The sequence below is a fragment of the Hibiscus syriacus genome, unplaced genomic scaffold (assembly GCF_006381635.1).
Source record: "Hibiscus syriacus cultivar Baekdansim isolate YM2019G1 unplaced genomic scaffold, ASM638163v2 tig00112800_pilon, whole genome shotgun sequence".
NCBI classification, from domain to species: domain Eukaryota; kingdom Viridiplantae; phylum Streptophyta; class Magnoliopsida; order Malvales; family Malvaceae; genus Hibiscus; species Hibiscus syriacus.
Window position 1 is genome coordinate 404931 of NW_024063403.1, and position 18627 is coordinate 423557.

The 18627-nt window shown below is 34.5% G+C and overlaps 3 protein-coding genes and 1 pseudogene across 3 annotated transcripts; 2 read left to right on the forward strand and 2 right to left on the reverse strand.

Annotated features, from left to right (window-relative positions):
- Window positions 1–327: 327 nt before the first annotated feature.
- LOC120183596 (thermospermine synthase ACAULIS5-like) lies at window positions 328–2462 on the forward strand. The gene is made up of 10 exons (XM_039188273.1): window positions 328–555; window positions 655–721; window positions 822–916; window positions 1026–1128; window positions 1232–1320; window positions 1408–1564; window positions 1643–1718; window positions 1791–1849; window positions 1941–2077; window positions 2175–2462. The coding sequence occupies exons 1-10, from the start codon at window positions 407–409 to the stop codon at window positions 2251–2253; spliced, it is 1011 nt and encodes a 336-aa protein (XP_039044204.1). The 5' UTR covers window positions 328–406; the 3' UTR covers window positions 2254–2462.
- On the reverse strand, window positions 1919–5345 carry LOC120183595 (mechanosensitive ion channel protein 10-like). Its single transcript, XM_039188272.1, has 6 exons — window positions 3831–5345; window positions 3622–3742; window positions 3254–3547; window positions 2962–3164; window positions 2502–2862; window positions 1919–2224 (listed from the first exon to the last, which is right to left on the reverse strand). Exons 1-5 carry the CDS (start codon window positions 5102–5104, stop codon window positions 2589–2591), a joined length of 2166 nt encoding a protein of 721 aa, XP_039044203.1. The 5' UTR covers window positions 5105–5345; the 3' UTR covers window positions 1919–2224; window positions 2502–2588.
- An 8654-nt stretch (window positions 5346–13999) lies between these two features.
- Window positions 14000–14449, reverse strand: LOC120183571. The gene has a single exon (XM_039188250.1). The coding sequence runs from the start codon at window positions 14447–14449 to the stop codon at window positions 14000–14002; it is 450 nt and encodes a 149-aa protein (XP_039044181.1).
- A 732-nt stretch (window positions 14450–15181) lies between these two features.
- On the forward strand, window positions 15182–17289 carry LOC120183572 (annotated as a pseudogene).
- The last annotated feature ends 1338 nt before the right edge of the window (window positions 17290–18627 follow it).

The window sequence follows — 18627 nt, forward strand, 5'->3', positions numbered from 1 at the left end:
CCATGTAATACCATATGAAAATATCCCATCAGCCTTTGTAGGTACATCCCTGATTACTGTCATGCCAGCTTAGAACATCACTGGGAAACAACTGATGGTGGGTGGTCACCATTTCCATGAACACCATGTAGTACCATATGAAAATGATAATTGGCGTGAAGAACCCTTTTTTGTGTGCACAGAAAATCCGGACTGTCTGTGAGAGCATCATTGCCCGTGTTAGACAAAACCCATGATGATTATCTAAAAATATTATTTATTTTTTCCCCTTAAAAATGTGCTATAAAAAGCACTACAACCGTGGTGATACCACCATCCGCACACACTTTGCCACCTTTTGCTCTCTTGTTCTGTTCCATCTTTGCTTTGTTTCAAGAAATTGTCTTTTTTGTTTTTTGCTTTTATAATGGGTGAGGCTGTTGAGATTTTTTATCCAAATGGTTTCTGCAATGGGACAACAAAGAATCCGACGGTTGATGAGACTCATCAGCAGTTTGATTCTTGGTATGAGGAGACCATTGATGAAGATCTCAAATGGTCCTTTGCTTTGAAAAGGTTTGAGCCTATTACTTTCTTATATTTATGTACGTATGTATGTATAGGTATATATGTACATGTACATGTCTTTAATTCTTTATGTATCTGTCTCAACAGCGTGCTGTATAAAGGTGCTAGTGAATATCAAGATATAGCACTTTTGGACACTAAACGTTTTGGCAAGGTACGTATAAGAAGCTTGTTTTCCTGTCTTCAATTTGTTTGAATAATTGCTTGTGTTAATATATGTATGTATGTATGTATGTATGTATGTTTGCATGTAGGTGTTGGTGATTGATGGGAAAATGCAAAGTGCTGAAGTTGATGAGTTTATCTACCATGAATGCTTGATTCATCCAGCTCTTTTTTTCCACTCCAAGTAAGTCCATTTTATCTACCATGAATGCCCTTTTTAAAGAGAGATTAGAGTCTGTCGAGATCGAGTTCAGGGTTCGAATCAAAACCTTTTTACGATGATGTTGTTGCAGGCCTAAAACTATGTTTATAATGGGAGGAGGAGAAGGTTCTGCTGCTAGGGAAGCACTCAGGCATAAGTCTATTGATGAAGTTGTAATGTGTGATATTGATGAGGTGACTTGCTTGGTTTCATTTTTCTACATATTGCCAGCAACTTTGATTTGAGCACCATCTGATGATGCATTCTTTGTTGTCAATGAAAATGGTCAATTTTCAGGAAGTGGTCAATTTTTGCCGTCGATATCTCACCGTGAATCGTGATGCCTTCTGCAACAAGAAGCTTAACCTTGTCATCAATGATGCCAAGTAAGTACATCGATCGAGCTTATTCGACAACCGATTCGTTACGAATTTGAAGCTAATTTACTTGGTGCTTGTGTATGAAACATGAAGGGCTGAGCTGGAGAAAAGGACCGAGAAATTTGATATCATAGTTGGAGATTTGGCAGATCCTGTTGAGGGAGGGCCTTGCTATCAACTTTACACTAAATCATTCTATGAGAAAATTCTTAAGCCTAAGCTCAATGAAGATGGCATTTTTGTCACTCAGGTTGGTCTTTGACTCTCATGTAGGGTCATGTTAATGCTATTATAATGAAATATAAAGATGGATGTGTATTCTATATAGGCTGGTCCAGCTGGAATTTTCACTCACAAGGAGGTATTTTCCTCTATATATAACACAATCAGGCAGGTTTTCAAGTGTAAGATCCTAAAACCAAACCTCAGATTTCTATACAATAGATTGAATTCTAAGATATGTGTGTTTATTGCAGATGTGTTGGCATACACAGCTCATGTGCCATCTTTTGCTGATACATGGGGATGGGTTATGGTATGGGACTTAATGTTCAAATTTGTATAGACAAGTGGACTAAAAGTACACATTTTTATATAGCTTTCGACATATATTTGCTTTAATATAGGCCTCTGATCAACCATTCTCCATTGGTGCCGAAGAAATCGAAAAGCGGATTGCCGAAAGAGTCGATGGTGAATTACTCTACTTGAATGGCTCTTCATTCCTTTCGTCTGCAACCATGAACAAGACGGTTTATCTATCGTAAGCCCCCCTATGGCACCATTTTCTCCCATCTTCAAAACTCGAACTCAAGATCTTTGTTTAGCTAACCGAGATTGCTGCGTTGGTTGTTTCGCAGGCTGTTGAATGAAACTCATGTTTACACCGAGGAAAATGCAAGATTTATACCTGGACATGGATTGGGAAACCACTTTTGAGATTGACAGAGCCTTAATATGAAGAGAAGTTGTAAATAAAAGACAGCATCAAAAAGAACTTTGCTTCAAAGAAATCAGTCATCAATTGTTAAGAAAATGTTGGTTTTTAATTTCAAGACAATTTATGTGTTTGGATTTGTGTTGTTTTCACAGATTTAGTTGCAATAAAACTAAATGCATGAAAGCTTCTTTTTATCTGCAAAATCTAACAGATTCCACAAGTCCATACATGTATAATACAAGCTTACATATCAAACATGAATCAACTATGCATATAGGTTTTCATTGCCACTCCTGGTCAAGCTCATAAAACTGTGAACAACACAAGATAAGGATCAGGCGGTCGCGTATGTCGCGTTCGGCCTGTCTTGGTTGACTTGGTTGAGATTCACATGTTGGGGGAGGAGATTGTATCTTATGCCCAGCTCCTCGAAAATTCTCTTCAGTTCGATGATCAAATCGGTTTTACGCTGGTTCTTCTCCCTAAAGTCCTGAAAGTTCATCGTATGATTGCAGTATAAAGCCATATTTAACTTATTAACGTTCTTGATCTCCTTCACCACCACAAGGTGGTTCGGATGCCATACGGTACCATTGGCCTCCAAATGCCTGCAGGTTCGCCATGTCAGAATGAATGCGTGAACCACTAGGTTCCATGAACATAATCTTGTGTGAACTAAAGAAGGGATGAAGCTATAGTCAACTTACTTCCTTATTTCTTCTTTCAGCCTGCCGATCGTCTTTGCCGGTGTCATAAAATCAATAGCGAACTCTATGGTATCACCCATATCAGGGCTTCTGTAATAGTTGCTGATGGGCTTTGTGGCCAAAACCGAGTTCGGGTAGTACACCTTTTCGTTATCGAGCTTCAAGAAGACGGTCGTTAAGATGTTCATCTCCTCTACCAACAACTGTGAGTTACCAAGTGATCAAGAGCATGGTTAGTAATATTCCTTTTTGCAGAAATGCAATAGGAGCATACGCTCTTTCAATAGTTTACCTGAACACCATCAACCACACATAGATCTCCGACATCAAACGGATGCATCACGAATACGAAAATGATGGCTTCAAATATAGTCTTGCAGGTGTTTCCAAACATAAAAGCTGCAACCACAAGCTGTGATGAAAGTAGCAAAAGCACTTTTTTGGTTGCGATTTCTGTCAGCAGAAGCCATATGACAACGGTAACGACGATCAGGATCGCTGTTACCAGTTTATTCAATTGCTTTACAGCCGTTTTGGTGTCACTCAAAGCACGTGCTAGTGTTTTCCGATCCTTGTAAACCTTTAACTGTATGGAATAACACAAAGCAAGCATGTTAAACAAGTGATCATATGCTTTGGAGTTTCATATAGAGCTCTTACCACCCAGTTTGTGAAACTTTTTCTGTCAATTTTTCCGGTGTTCGATCCATTGAACAACGGAAACACAAGCTCCACCTCTTCTTTAATCATGAATTTTAAAAGGTCATCTTCATCAATGTAACTGATCATAAAGAACATATAGTTAGTGTAAGGCAAAACAAAGGGAAAACGGAATCAAAAGAAGCATCATGAACAGCTAATTTTCGAACCTGCAATTGTTATTGCTATCGTGTCGAGCAACGTTGTAGAAGATCTGATGAGCAGAAAACTGTGCCTCCTCCTCATTAGTGATTTCTTTATCCGTTTGTTCACCGCCTTCCTCGTAAGTATTTTCGTCCAAGGAGTAGGAGATTGTGGAAAGACCTGAATTGGTGATAGCATCAACCAACACCTTCATGTGCCAAGATGAACCTTTTTCTTTCTTCAATTTATGTACCTTTCCCATGTCAATCAACTTCTTGGTTTTAGCTCCTTTACCCTTTTTGGCATTGCTAACAGTCAAATGGGTCATCATTTTTTCATTGGTCTCCAGTAGCGGTCGTCCCGAAAGGGTCTTAAGTATGTAGTGATGGAAGACAGAGTCTTGTATCCTGTCAAAGAATATGTTCATATGGAAGGTGGAGGCCAATATCTTTAGCAACAATGTCTTCAACAACCACAAGAAAGCTCCGATGAGAACACTTACAAGAGTATACGTTACGTAATCGAGAATCTTCTTGGCGGTCTTCGACCTCTCGACATCAAGAAACAGAAGAACCCAAGTAACAAGAACTAAGCTCAACCATATAAACACTTGCACACTGGTCTTCAAACCGTGAACGAAATACAGCACTTTCTTCCTTAGAAGAAAGTTGGTCTCGATCAAGAAGACGACGAGACGCATAAACCAACGGCTAACCAACATACCACAAAATATAACCATCACAAGCACACACCATTTCCAAGTTTCCAAGCCCCAAAAATGGTGACTCTTCTGTTTATCTACCGTTAAGCTAGCAATTAAGCATGCCAAGAGTAACAAAAATATGAACCACTCAATCACAACCTTAGGTTTCACTCCCTTAAGCTTCTCATTATGCAGCTTAACTTTCTTAATTATCTCTTCGTATTCGGTACTTTCTCCGTTCGCGCCTGTAGAGGCCATCGATAACGTTTTCGACACGCCGGAATCAGTAGGTGTAGTCCTCCCCAACTTGTTATTAGGGGAGGCCTTATGTTCTTGATTAGCGAAACCATTCTCCTCCATTTTATCAGTTTCAACAAGATAAGATTGTTCCCCGCATCTCGATTTCGGTTTCGGAAATGATCTTCTTCGAGTAAAAGGGGTCTCATTACCTGCAACTAGGACCTTTGGTGGCTTGTTTGCAGCTGGACCAAATGCTCCTGCTTTTTGCTTGGGCTCCAATGTCTCTGGTTCCTTTGGCCCTTCATCGGGAATATTAATCACCACTTCTCCTTCTTCACTGCTCGTCTTCTCCGCCATGAGCTTTCAATCGAAACCCTAAACAAGAAGCAAACCAAAACATTGATGATCAATCTCCATGGAGAACATACGATCAGACTTGACATTTAGCAATAAAAAAAATGAAACTTTACGTGGAAAAATGCAACCTTCCTTTTAAGATGATATTAAAGAAGCTTTGAAACTCCCATTAAATGATACACTTTATAGAAAACGAACAATCATCCAGTTTCGCCATTAAAATTGTGCAGCTATTAGTAACCCTAAGCTCTTTAGTTTAGTACAAAGGTATATAGAAAAGCAGGAGAAACAAACAAAAGGAAAAGGACGACGATAGATGTTTAGTTGAGAGGCAATGGTGGACAAACAACCACTTAGACCTGTCTCTCTCACGTTACAGGCCAAGAAAATAGGTTATGGAGTTTGAGTCATGAATGTGAAGAACCATGCCTGTTATTTTCACCATTGCAATTTGCTAATTGAACCATGTTACTTGTAGGATACGTTACTCTTACACAATATAAATTATTTTATACAAATTTAAAATACTTAAATTAACTTAAAATAAATTACTGAAATAGACTCTTTACGTGAATATATTCTCATATCTTATTGTCAATCTGAGTCATACTTTTTAATATATCCTAAATTTATAGAAAACTAAAAGAGTGAGTTTTACCTTGTATAACAGGTATATATATATATATTTCTAATTTTTTAGGATCATTGGATTGAGTAAAATCAAAGGTTGAGATTAACTCATTGTTTTCTTTAATATCTTCTCATTTTATCTCAACTTTTAATTTTCCTCGTCCAATGAAAAATGTATAAAATTAAAAGAGTTTTACACAGTATTTAAATCATGACCCATATATATATATATATATATATAAGATTCACTTACATATGGTATAAAAATTTTAGTTTTACACCATTTTTAACATCATTTGATGAGAGAAATTTTCTCTATTTGATATGACCTCCATTAAATTATTTGTACTACATTGGCCTACATAATAATTCATCTATCTCTTTCCTTTATTTTCCTTTTTTTCACAACACAACTTTAGAATTAATGGACCAAAATAATTAACTTTATCATCATACATTTTTCTTTTATTTAATGAATTATTATTCCGTGTAGAGCAAGTATTTTACAAGCGATGTTATAATATCATCACGTATCCTACTTGAGATTTAAATTTATGATTATATAATTTAAGGATTAGATTTAATCGACTATATATACACACTTTACATACATAATTATTCGAATTTAAAATTATTAAAAAATAACATTTTTGTTTACTATTAAAATAATTTAATAGATATGCGATGATTGTGGTAATTAGTACTAGAAAGTAACCTTTCTTGGTTCTCAACATGTGCATGCATGCACTCTAATTACTTGCGACGTCGCTTCTCTCAAATAAACAAGGTTTAATATAAAATTAAGTAGTTAAATTATATTTAAAATTAATTTTTAGTGTTTAAATATTTTTTTTGTTAAAATATATATCTAATATTTTATTTTTACACTGTTAGGTGTCTATTGTTAAAATAATCATTAAGTGAAACGTATCACGTTTATATATTTTGATTTTTTTAAAAAATAAAATATTATTTGAAAATATTTTTAAAAAACTGAACGTGACACGTGTCATTTAACGGAATTTTTAACGGTAAGTACCTAAAAATGTAACAAAAAAAATTATACATATGTTTTTAAAGAAGAATTCTCTAAATACCAAAAATTAATTTTGAGTATAATTCAATTATTTTTATTTTTATATTAAGTCAATAAACAAACGCTTGTATCGACAATCATTTGGTTTTGTGAGATGAGACACTATACCCCTTAAGTAAGTTTAGGAGTTATGAACCTGACATTTACGAATGAAGTAAATATGGGGTGTAGAGAGTTACTCTCGCATCTACAATACCTGATCTGAATTAACCTATGAATGAGTTATATACAAATGATTAATAAAAAAAATGCTTGTGGCTCGAAATTGTGTACTGTTACGTGCCTTGCTTTGTTTCTTTTGCATGGGTGCATTACCCATTTTGGCTTGAAAATAAAGGTTGATGTATATCCAAGGATGGTCCAAAGGAATCTTTTCAAAAACATTATATATTTAATTTGAATTAATTAATAAAATAAATATTAATAATTATACCAAAATTATATATAATCTACTAGCAATTATCCAATTTCTGTGTCAATTAAACATTAAATAGTATCAAAGTGTTTTTTATTAAAAATAAGATTTAATTAAAAAATAAGTGGTCAAATTATACTATTCTTTTAAATAGGTGTTTAAACTTTTTCGATTCATCCAAGTGTATAATGTTACAAACGCTATCCCTTTAAGTATTTCGACTATAACGACATTTAAAATATTTTGTTAAATGACATGAGTCATGTTCTTGTAATTTTAAAATTATTTAAAATAAAAAATAAAAATTATATGTTTTCTAAAATCTCTAAATTCACTTACTGTCCTCGGCTATTGACACATCACCATAATCAGTCAGTAGCCGTCACCACCATCACAGGTCATATACACTCATGCATCATTATAATCGTTGAACATAGGTGAAGGGCAGTGGCGGATGAATATGGAGCTCAGGGTGGGCACGTGCCCACCCTGAAATCCGAATTTCTTTATGTTAGTTGTTTATTTTACTGAAGATGCTCACTCTGAAATTTTATTTGTACTCATTCTGTACGATTTTTTATTAGTAATACACATGTGCCTAACCTAAATAATATTTATGAATCTGTCATTGATAGAGTGTTGAAGAAAATTGGCTCAGGAAGATAAACGAACAACAACCATGCTTGCAGAGAGAGCTTGAAGTGGGGGAAAGGTCATCATCAACATTTCTCATCGAAAGAAATCATGATTATAGCTTTAGTGATGGATCTCCTGTATATTTGAATGACAAATCATCTTTTTATCTTTCATAGTTGAAAATAAACACTGATGGAATCAAAAGACAAAGCATTGGGGAAGCTACGTGTGGCGTTGTTGCAAGAGATTGTAATGGTGAATGGCGCTGGGGTTTCGAGAAAAAAAATAGGAATATGTTCTATTTTGAAAGCAGAGCTATGGGGTATCCATGAAGGTTTAAGAATCGCTTGGTTAAGGGGAGAAAGAAACGTGATTCTAGAGTCGGATAATAGAGAAGCTATCAACCTAATTAAGAACAACTCGACCGAGCACAGAAAACTTACGATTCTGCAACATATCGAAAAATTATTGAGGAGAAATTAGGTAGTTGATCTGGTTACATACCTAGGGAGGCCAATCGTGTCGCTGATTTCATCGCCAAACAGATGGAGAAGCACCATGAAAATACCAATTTGTTCAAAGATTACCCTAAGGAAGCTGAGGAGCTGCTGATTGTAGACTAAACGGATAGATAGGCGAATTATTGTATCTTTCTCAACAAAAAAAAAGTGTATAATTCAAAATTTAGGAATAAACAATGAATTATTTAGCCGTGACTACAATTGCTATTAGACAAAATTTTGGAAGTAGAGGCCCCACTGAATTGTTCCATCTATGGATGCATTTGGCTACCCTAGAGGAGTTTTTAATCATGAAGAAGGTGTTTTTCAAGGACAAGGATAGTCTATTAACTTTTTGTTTTATTCCGTTTTGGTCATTCAATTTTTTAAAATTTTAACTTTTAAGGTTTAAGGTTCATTTTTATCCCTACAGTAGACGTAATTTATTATTTTTGCCCTATGATATTTTCTCATCAATTTAGCCCTCGAAGTTGTTCAATTGCATTAATATTAAAATATTCACCATTGTTTAGGGCTTTAAGTTAGGGTTTATGGTCTTAAGTTAGGGTATATAGTATAAGATGATGCAATTAAACAAATTTGAGGGCTTAATTAATGCGAAAATACCATAGGGGCGAAAATGATAAATTAGATCTACTACAAGAGTAAAAGTGACCCTTATGTCAATTTTTAACCACTTGCTATAATATTATTAAAATGTTATTTTGATATAACTGTTAGTATCTGATTTATCAACATACTAATATGGATCGGATACTGTGGAGGTCTAATGTTAGAGCGATCCTCCTAATTCAGTACATTCCATTCGCAAATACCATAATTTAATCATCTACCTTATTTAAAAGATCTAATATCTCATCTCACTAAACATTATTTAAATTAAAGAAACAAGTTTCATACATGGAATTGAAATTATTCGATTGACACTTGCAGATGTAATTTTACTAAAACAATAATTATAAATTATTGAATATATATACATTAAAATAAACATATAAATATAAAATATAATTTTAGTTTTTTATGTTTCTTTTTTAATATAAAGAGTCAAAAGTCATCTTCACCATCGCCTACTAAAACAATTGAAAGCGAAGAAAAATAGAGAAAACAATTATGAGTGTATTTATTTGTTGGATGTGATTTGTTCCTTCTTAGACCCTACAAAATTCATTCCACGTCATACTATAAATAGGAAACATGTGCTCATCGGATTAGGGTATAATACTTGTTCCTTCTTATATAAAAAGGGTAAACTTGTATTTAATACTTAAACTATCAGTTTTAGTTCATTCTAGTACCTGAACATTCATTTTTTTTTTCAAAATCATATCTAACATTTAGTTTTTGATTCATGTTAGTATCCTGTCGTAAAAAATTTAACACATTTAGTATCTAAACTATCAGTTTTGGATCGTTTTAGTACCTAAACTTTCAATTTTTTTTCTAAAACTTTCATTTCACATTTCCCCATTTGATAATACTCTCGTATATAATGTTGAAGAAAATCACATTGAAATTTTATTTTTAGGACCTTTCTCTATAGCCAAATCTCTTTTAGGGCCCTTAGTTACTAAAAGATCAATCATATCAGCCTTAAGATCATCCCAAATTCTAGGATCAAATATATCAGACAAATTTTTAGTATCAATATTATTTTCAACATTTAAAGCATCATTGTCGATATCCTAACTAGTGCAATTATCACTAATATGATTAGATTTGTCATTTTGAATTAACACATCACCATCACTTAAAGGTTTATCTTTGTCAACATGCATATTTTCATTCAAATCAACACAATTATTATCATTGTCATTCAAATTAATAGAATCGCCATTCAAAAATAATTTTATCATCAACATCAACAACATTATTAATTTCAGCAGAAGTATGTGATTTCTTCACAACGAACTTATCAAGAGTTCTTATTTGAGATTGAATTAATTGTTCTCATTTCTTCTTCTTTTTTATGTTTTTCACATCCGAAATCATGTTTTCTAATTACAGGACCCATGATCAAATTCTCAAAGAATGAGATCAAGTGATAAACTAAAAACCAAAAGGATAGAAAGAACCTGGAAATTTAGAAGAATAAAACTTTGAGACAATAGGATTGCAAGTCTTCAACGGGTCTATCAAATTGGAGACGAAACAACCTTCAAATTTTCAAAATCTTCAAATTCCTCAATTAAAAATTCAACCTTCAAAAGACTAATTAAAAGTAGTAGTAGGAATTTTCTTTTTCAGGTTTTAGATGATAAAGAAGATTAAAGAAGATTGAAATTAAGATAAATTATAAAAAGATTTTTTTTCTGTTTTTAGTGTAGTTTTTTTTATAAAAAAATGATTACAATTCATTTATTGAGATAATAAAGGAGAAAACTAAAAGATTTTTTATTTAAAATCTTATCATGAGAATTAATAAAGGAGTTATGGGGTGTTATCTGGGATTAAACAGGTAGATGGGTTATGGATTTTGCCAAACCGATCAATATTTGTTATGTGCTCGATGCGGAGTTATGGGGTATTCTTGAAGGTTTGAGATTGGCTTGGGATCTCAATGTTTCAGTTATCATTGTGGAGTCAGATAGTCGCGAGGTTCTCTCGGTGATTAACGTGGATGATCGTTCTTGGGGAAGTTCTTAAGTGATGTGGCACATTCAATCTTATTATGCGGCAGTGGAGGCTTACTTTTGCTCATGTTCCCCGAAAATACTATAATACCCCGAATCCCGAAAATACTATAATACCCCGAATCCAGGGTCAGTAGTTTGGGTCAACCTGAAACCCGTAAGTTGAGCCCATTAGATTTCTTAGACCAATTTATAAGAGTATTGGGCCTAAGTTTGTCCCAAGAGTTAGGGGAAGTGGTGGTTTTATGTTGGGATAAAAGGAGAGGGACCAAAAGTGTAGATTACCGATTTCTTAAAATTAAAGATAAAATCTCCTTATTTTAGGAAGATTTCACGTGAACCAATACTCAAAATACTCATACATTTTCCTCTTTTTTTTCTATCTTCCTTTTTTTCTTCCCAAGAGTAAGCTTAAAGGAAAAAGTTTTTCAAATTCCAAGCTTGGTTAGAAGAAACCAAGGTAAGAATCCAATTACTCACCCTCCAAGCTTTCATTTAAGCCCTTAATCTTGAGTTTTGAGTGTGAGTTTCAAAAATGGGTTTTTAAGAGATTAAAGGAAATTAAGAGATTTAAGTTTGTTCTAGTAAGTTTGAGTTATTTAGAGTGTCCTTAACCTTGTTTTAAGCCTTAGATAAGTTAGTAATTCATTTACTTATCTTTGATAAGCTAAGGAGGTGGGAGAAAATTCAAAGACTAGAGGTAAAGAGAAAATGAATCTTAGTTAATTTGAGAGGAGTTCTAACAGTCAAGAAAGTCAGGTAACACACTCACAGTTTCCTTATACCTGTTGTGGATCATTAGAAATGAGTTTTAGCTAGAAAGTTAAGATTTAAGCATGTTGAGTAGAATTTCATGGTAGATTCTTTAATAAAGTGTTTTAGTATGTTGTAAAAGTCTTATTTATGCCTCTTAATATCACATAAGACATTAATCACAATTGGAAACCACAAGGAAGTCAAAATGGGGAGTTTGAGTGGGAATTTCAAGCCCAAATAGGGTATTTTTGAGCAGGGGTATCAGTACCAATATTGTTCTTCAGCAGAAAAATAATATGTTTAAGTGTCAAGAGCAGTATCGATACTCATGTAGATAGTACCAATACTATAGGGTTGGCATCGATACCGGGATCATATTTTAGATTCTAGTACACCATTTTCGTACTGGTACTTAAGAGAGTATCGATACCCAAGGTAGAGTATCGGTACTCCCCATAAGAGTACTGATACTACTCTCATTTTTTTCCTTATTTTCAAGTTAGCAGTAGAGTACCGATACCCTAGTGGGAGTATCGATACTCAAAGGGCAATATCGATACCGAAGGCTTGGTATCGATACTAAAGGTTGTGTTTGGGCAAGAAATTCAGAAGACTTTAAATGGAGTTGAGGTTTCCAAAAGCTTATAATTACTTCCAAATAAGACTACAAGTGAGAACGATAAGAATGATTAATTAGACGAAGAAATGATATAAAGTAGGATCAAATAAGACTAGCCTTGTTTGAATGCTCCGGAAATGATCAGGACACCCGAGTTCCTTTAGAAAAAGTTAACAGTGTCGAAAGTATAGTTTCAATATGGATATATCCTTAGGGAGTGCGCGAGGCACATTAAGCTGACTAGCTTGGGCACAAAGTCCGACATTCAAGGAGTGAGCTAGTTGAGGGGGTTAACCGATGCAGAGATTTTGGGTAACTAGCCTCGATAGACTAGAGGGGTGTGTGAGCTCTGAGATGCAGAACCCTCAGCAGCACCATGATGTCTACCATAGAGAAGAGAGTGAGTATACTTGTACACTCACTAAAGCAGAGCAATAGACTTGATAGCTTGAGCCTTTCTGAGATGTACAATTAGTATGATTTAGTTGTTAGTGTAACACTGAGCTAGTTAACTCAGTGTTTGAAATTTGTTTCCTTACGTAGATTAGGTGGAGCAGTTGAGGAAAACTAAAGAGACCGAGGTCCAGACCAGAGCAGATCAGAGTACGTCTCAAGTTTTTAAAGAACATGTATGTTTATAAACCCTGATATAAATTTGAGTCGTCAATTTATTAAGAGTTGGTCGGTATCATTTTTTAATGTAAATATTTATTTTGGAAACTCCCTAGGGTAAAGGTTATTTTATATTTTATGTATGAATTTCTGTTTTATGGTTGGTTTTATTAAAATAGCTGAATTAAAGTCAGAGAAAGTAAGAAAAAAAAGAAATAAATTGGTCAATCACTTCGGTGGTTCCATATAGCATTCTAAACTGGTCAACTATGTGTCGTACTGGTTTAGAATGTTACAAATATAATGGGGTTGTAGATGGGATGGAAAAATTAGCTTGGTCGAATTCCTATGGAGTAAAGCTTTACCACAACCCACCGGTGGAGATTGTTAGCATCTACAATCGGGACGCTGCACTGCTTCTGCAGAGTGAAGAATAGCATGCTAGCTACTGTTTAATCTCTTTTCATTTATCCTTTAAAATTTTGGGGTCTTATAACATATCACATTCTATATATGTAAAATGATGAGCATGTCTTGCATATGCGGTGCTCAATTTCAAAACTTTAAGAGATAACAAATCTTCTAACCACTGAAATAACTTGGTTCACTTAAATTTACATAAATTATGTTTATTTACTACAAAACGTTAAAAAATAAGTCTTAAAACTCTAATTTATAGAGTCTAAATATAAATCATAAACCTTAAAAACATACGCTATACATTAGACAAATGACATTAAAAATTAAAAACAAATGTTAAAATCTGTTCACCACATATTAAAATCTAAAACTCTAAATTTTAATATCTAATATTTAAACACTAAATCTACACCATAAATCTTAAATTATACATTAAACAAATGTCATTAAAATAAACATAATTGTGTAAAATCAAACAATTCTTTTTTTTTTGATAAGTAAATTATATTCCGTCCAAAGAAAATGCAACAAAACTGCTACAAGAGAACTATCTCAATCTATATCGATTCCCAGTTTGTGTACAAGTCTCTATTACCATCAACTATAATGTGTAAACTAAGGCTATACAATTTAATTTTCACTGCTTCCTTAATTCTATTTACAGTATCCTCACTTGATCGAGAAAGGCCCCTGAATAACCTGAAATTACGTTCTTCCCACACGTAATACAGAAAACCAGTCCATGCCAACTTTAAAATACGTGTTCGAAGTGATTTACCCTTCAGGCTTACAACCAACCAATTGAGGCACTGATCCCAACTATCAGCAATGCTACGAATCCCACATAGCCCTAGGACATCATTCCAAACATTCCTAGCATATGAGCAATCTACAAATAAATGGTCACGCGATTTCATACCAGAACCACAAACAATGCAAGCATCATCATTAACCACACCAAAACAAATAAGCATGTCTCTAATTGGCAGCCTATCGAGAATGGTCATCCACGAAATTAAAGAAAATTTAAGAATGTGGGAAAGGAACCAAATGATCTTGTGCCAACTCACCTTCTCCCTGCTAATTCTGATGTTGTCCTAAATCCATTTGCTTTTTATCATGCTCAAATTAGCACCAAGGGAAAACAGTCTACTCGCATCATCCCGCAGCCTCAGTAATTTGTTTAAAATCCAGCTATAGTGAGGCTTACAACCAACCTCCCAATAACTTTCAGATTTAAAGTTTATAGTTTTAGAAAATTTAATACCCACAAAAAATATTTTAAAATGAATTAGTGACATATAATGCGAATTATCCCTAACTAATTTGCATGATTGACGAGAAAAGGAAGATACTTTTATAAAAGATTTAAAAAAACCGTCTCATTTTCCATAGAGCTGGCAGTTCACATAACTACAAGAATTGCCATGGTGAAAATATAAAGTCTCAGTTCTTCTTCCTGACAGCATTCTCCATTATTCTTTCGGTACTTAAGCATGGTGGTAATTTGAATGGTATTGCTGTGGTTTTTTAGTAGAAAAAAGGTTGACGATTGTTCGTTAATGGGAGTTTCAAAGCTACTTTAATATCTCGTAAAAGAAAGGTTGCATTTTGTAAGCTCAAAGTTTCCTCATTTTTTCCCTTAAAGGTGAATCTGATCATGTATTTTCCATGGGTTTATCATCCATGATTTACTGTACTTGTTTTCTAATCTAGGTTTTGGTTGAAGCTAAAGAGACATGGCAGAGAAGAGAAGCAGTGGAGGAGGAGAAGTGGTGATCAATGCTCAAAGTGAAGAAAATCCCAAACCGCTAAATGGGTCAGCTCCAATAGAAACAAAGGCATTGGACCCTCAGCAAAGTGTTAGTGTTTTACCCACCAAATCTAGTCCAATTCTAAATGAAATCTCAATTGAGAAAGGTAAATGGCGTAATAAGAAGCTTAAGGGAGTTGTGATTTAGTGGTTCATGTTTTTGTTACTCTTGGGATGCTTGATAGCTTGCTTAACCGTAGATAAACTGAAGAACGCCCATTTTTGGGGATTGAAAACTTGGAAATGGTGTGTATTTGTGATGGTTATGTTCCCTGGTATGTTGATCACTCGTTGGTTTGTGTGTCTTGTTGTTTTCTTGATTGAGATCAACTTCCTTCTGGGGAAGAAAGTGTTGTATTTTGCTTATGGTTTGCAGAAGAGTGTTCGAGTGTTCATATGGCTTGTTCAATTCTTGTTACTTGGGTTCTTTTGTTTCTCGATGTCAAGAGGTCAAAAACCGCTGCGAAAATCGTCGATAATGTAACATGGGTACTTGTAAGTGTTGTCATTGGAGCATTCTTGTGGTTGTTGAAGACTGTTGTTTATGATGTTGGCTTCCAATTTCTATAAGAACAAGTTCTTTGACAGAATACAAGAATCACTCTTCTATCAGTACATAATCCAGACCCTTTCGGGACCTCCGTTGATTGAGTCAGCTGAAGAAACAGCTGAAGAAACAACGGCTCATTTGACCGTTCACAATGCGAAAAAGGGTATAGGTCATAAAACCAAAAGGTTCATTGACATGGGAAAGATCCATAGATTGAAGCGAGAAAAAAGTTTCATCTTGGCGCATGAAGTTGTTGGTTGATGCTATCACCAATTCAGAGCTTTCCACATTCTCCTACTCCTTGTACGAAAATATTTATGAGGAAGACAGTGAACTAGCAGATAAAGAAGTAACTGACGAGGAGGAGGCGATTTATGTTGCTTTAGAAACTGGGTGGTAAGAGCACTATATGAAACTCAAGTTATTTATAAGGTTTAAGCTCAAAAAAAGCTTGTTTAACATGCTTGTTTCCTGTTATTCCATACAGGTAAAGGTTTACAGGGAGAGGAAAACAATAACAAACACTTTAAGTGACACCAACATAGTTGTAGATCAATTGAATAAACTTGTGAAAGCGATCTTGACTGTTGTCACTTTCATCATATGGCTTCTCTTGGTGGGAAGTGGGAACTGCAACCAAAAGAGTGCTTCTTGTAATCGCTGCCTTTCTGTTTGCAGAAACCTCCGAGACGATATTTCAAGTCGTCATATTCATATTTGTGATGCATCCGTTTGATCGTTGTGTGGTTGATGATGTTCAGGTAAAACTACTGAAATGGCATCATATGCATTTCTGTGACTCGGTGACTCACAGCTGGTGGTCAAGGAGATAAATATTTTTACGACCACCTTCCTGAAGCTCAATAATGAAAAAGTGTACTACCCGAACTCGGTTTTGTTTTCGAAGCCTATCAGCAACTACTACAGAAGCCCTGATATGGGTGAGGCTATAGAGTTCTGCATTGATTTCAGGACACGAGTAGAAACAATAGGCAGGCTGAAGATGAAATATGGAAGTAAGTCGAATGTAGATCAATCCTTGCTTTAGATCATATAGGATCATGTTTATGCAACTTATTGGTCTATGCATTTGTTCTGACATGTCCAACCAGGCACCTGGAAAATTCTGTCATATGTCATCCTAACCACCTCGTGGCCGTGACGGAGATCGAGAACGACAAGAAGTTAAAGATTGTTCTCCATTGTAATCATACAATGAACTTCCAGGACTTCAGGGAGAGGAACAGGCGTCGAACCGATTTGATCATCGAATTGAAGAGGATAACGGAAGATTTGGGCATAAGGTACGATCTCCTTCCCGAACAGGGGAATCCGAACCAAGACGCTCTAGACAATCCAGACGCAACAGCGTATGCAACACCTGATCTTTGATTATTGCCTGATCCTCCTTAATGCTCCCACGTTTGATATTTGCATTTAACAGAGGATTTTCTGAAATTATGTCCGATTCAAAGCCACGTAAAACTAGGGGTATTCATTTTATTAATTTGGTCTCCAATCGAATTGAATAAACATTAATCAAATTAATCAAAAAAAATTTAACTGTTAATTGAATTGAACATTTTAAAAATATTTTAACAGAACCGAATTAAGTTCGATTAATTTCGTTGGTTAACCAAATTAATCGAAATTTATAAATGATATAAGTTAATTTGGTTAATTCAATTAAAATCGAAGCTAAATAATATATATAATATATTAAATATTTAATAATTTCGGTTAGTTCGATTAATTTGGTTAATTAAATGATTTCGAACCTTGTTAACTGATAATTGAAGTTTAAAAGAATCATTAACTGTTAATCGAACGAATCCAAATTAACCGACCGATTAACCAAAATAATTCGGTTTAATCGGACAATTCAATTTTAATCGAATTATGAACACCCTACGTAAAACCACACAGCCATGCAAAGCTTGCACGTAATCAAACACTTGTACTCCAGAGAGCACGCTCAAGAAAGTAATCGGATTATGCTTAACCCCACTGCATCGCATTTTATTGGGAGACGACGACAGTGACGACTGCGTAAACGGAGAGCGACGATGTTGAGGAATGGATGTTGGGGACGATAGGGGTTTGGGAGAGAGATTTTGAGTTTTCATGTTATACCAATTTGATAGTATTTAAAAAAAATATTTAATTATTTTGAATTAGGATCAATTTGATAAATTAGGTAAGTTTTAAGGAATATAACTATTATCAAATCATATCACATCATATCACCATTTCTATTAAGTAATTAAGAGTCGAGCCACGAGTCAATTACCCGATTTAGGAGATTTGAAAATTTTGAGTTTGAATTTATTTAATTTACATTTCATTATGTTATTTTCAAAATTCAAAAAAAAGATTTTCTTTCTAGTTAATGCTTTCACTTGATTGAACATAAGTATGACTGTTGCATTACATACCAAAACTCTATACTCGAGCCTTGTCCCGTTTTTATGAAGTTGGGGAAACGTCACACCGCCGAGGAACATTGGTCTTCCTCGTGCATGTTTGATAAAGTACTTCTAGAAAGCATCCTAAGTGTTTGTCCAGATATCAATTTCGATGCACGCATTTAGTGGTTTGATCCCCAAGACTGAGTTCGATTTGCAAGTCTGTAATGGGTCATAATCGAAGTCTTTATTAACCTTAGCATATTGTAAAAATAGTTTGGAAACCTTATTAGAATCGAACCGTCATGTAGAGAATCTAGTAAACCTACCCCGCTAGAGTCATGAGAATAACCTAAGAGAATTAAAGCACATGTGGTTAAGGTTTAGGATCTTTGGCTGCTTTGTTTATTGTATTTA

Coding starts and splice junctions, on each gene's coding strand:
- LOC120183596 (XM_039188273.1), top strand. CDS start 407: ATGGGTGAGGCTGTTGAGATTTTTTATCCAAATGGTTTCTGCAATGGG. Junction 1,321..1,407: donor CTTGTCATCAATGATGCCAA/GTAAGTACATCG, acceptor TGAAACATGAAG/GGCTGAGCTGGAGAAAAGGA. Junction 2,078..2,174: donor AACAAGACGGTTTATCTATC/GTAAGCCCCCCT, acceptor GTTGTTTCGCAG/GCTGTTGAATGAAACTCATG.
- LOC120183595 (XM_039188272.1), bottom strand. CDS start 5,104: ATGGCGGAGAAGACGAGCAGTGAAGAAGGAGAAGTGGTGATTAATATT. Junction 3,165..3,253: donor GTGTGGTTGATGGTGTTCAG/GTAAACTATTGA, acceptor GGTAACTCACAG/TTGTTGGTAGAGGAGATGAA. Junction 2,863..2,961: donor CTGAAAGAAGAAATAAGGAA/GTAAGTTGACTA, acceptor GCGAACCTGCAG/GCATTTGGAGGCCAATGGTA.
- LOC120183571 (XM_039188250.1), bottom strand. CDS start 14,449: ATGACCATTCTCGATAGGCTGCCAATTAGAGACATGCTTATTTGTTTT.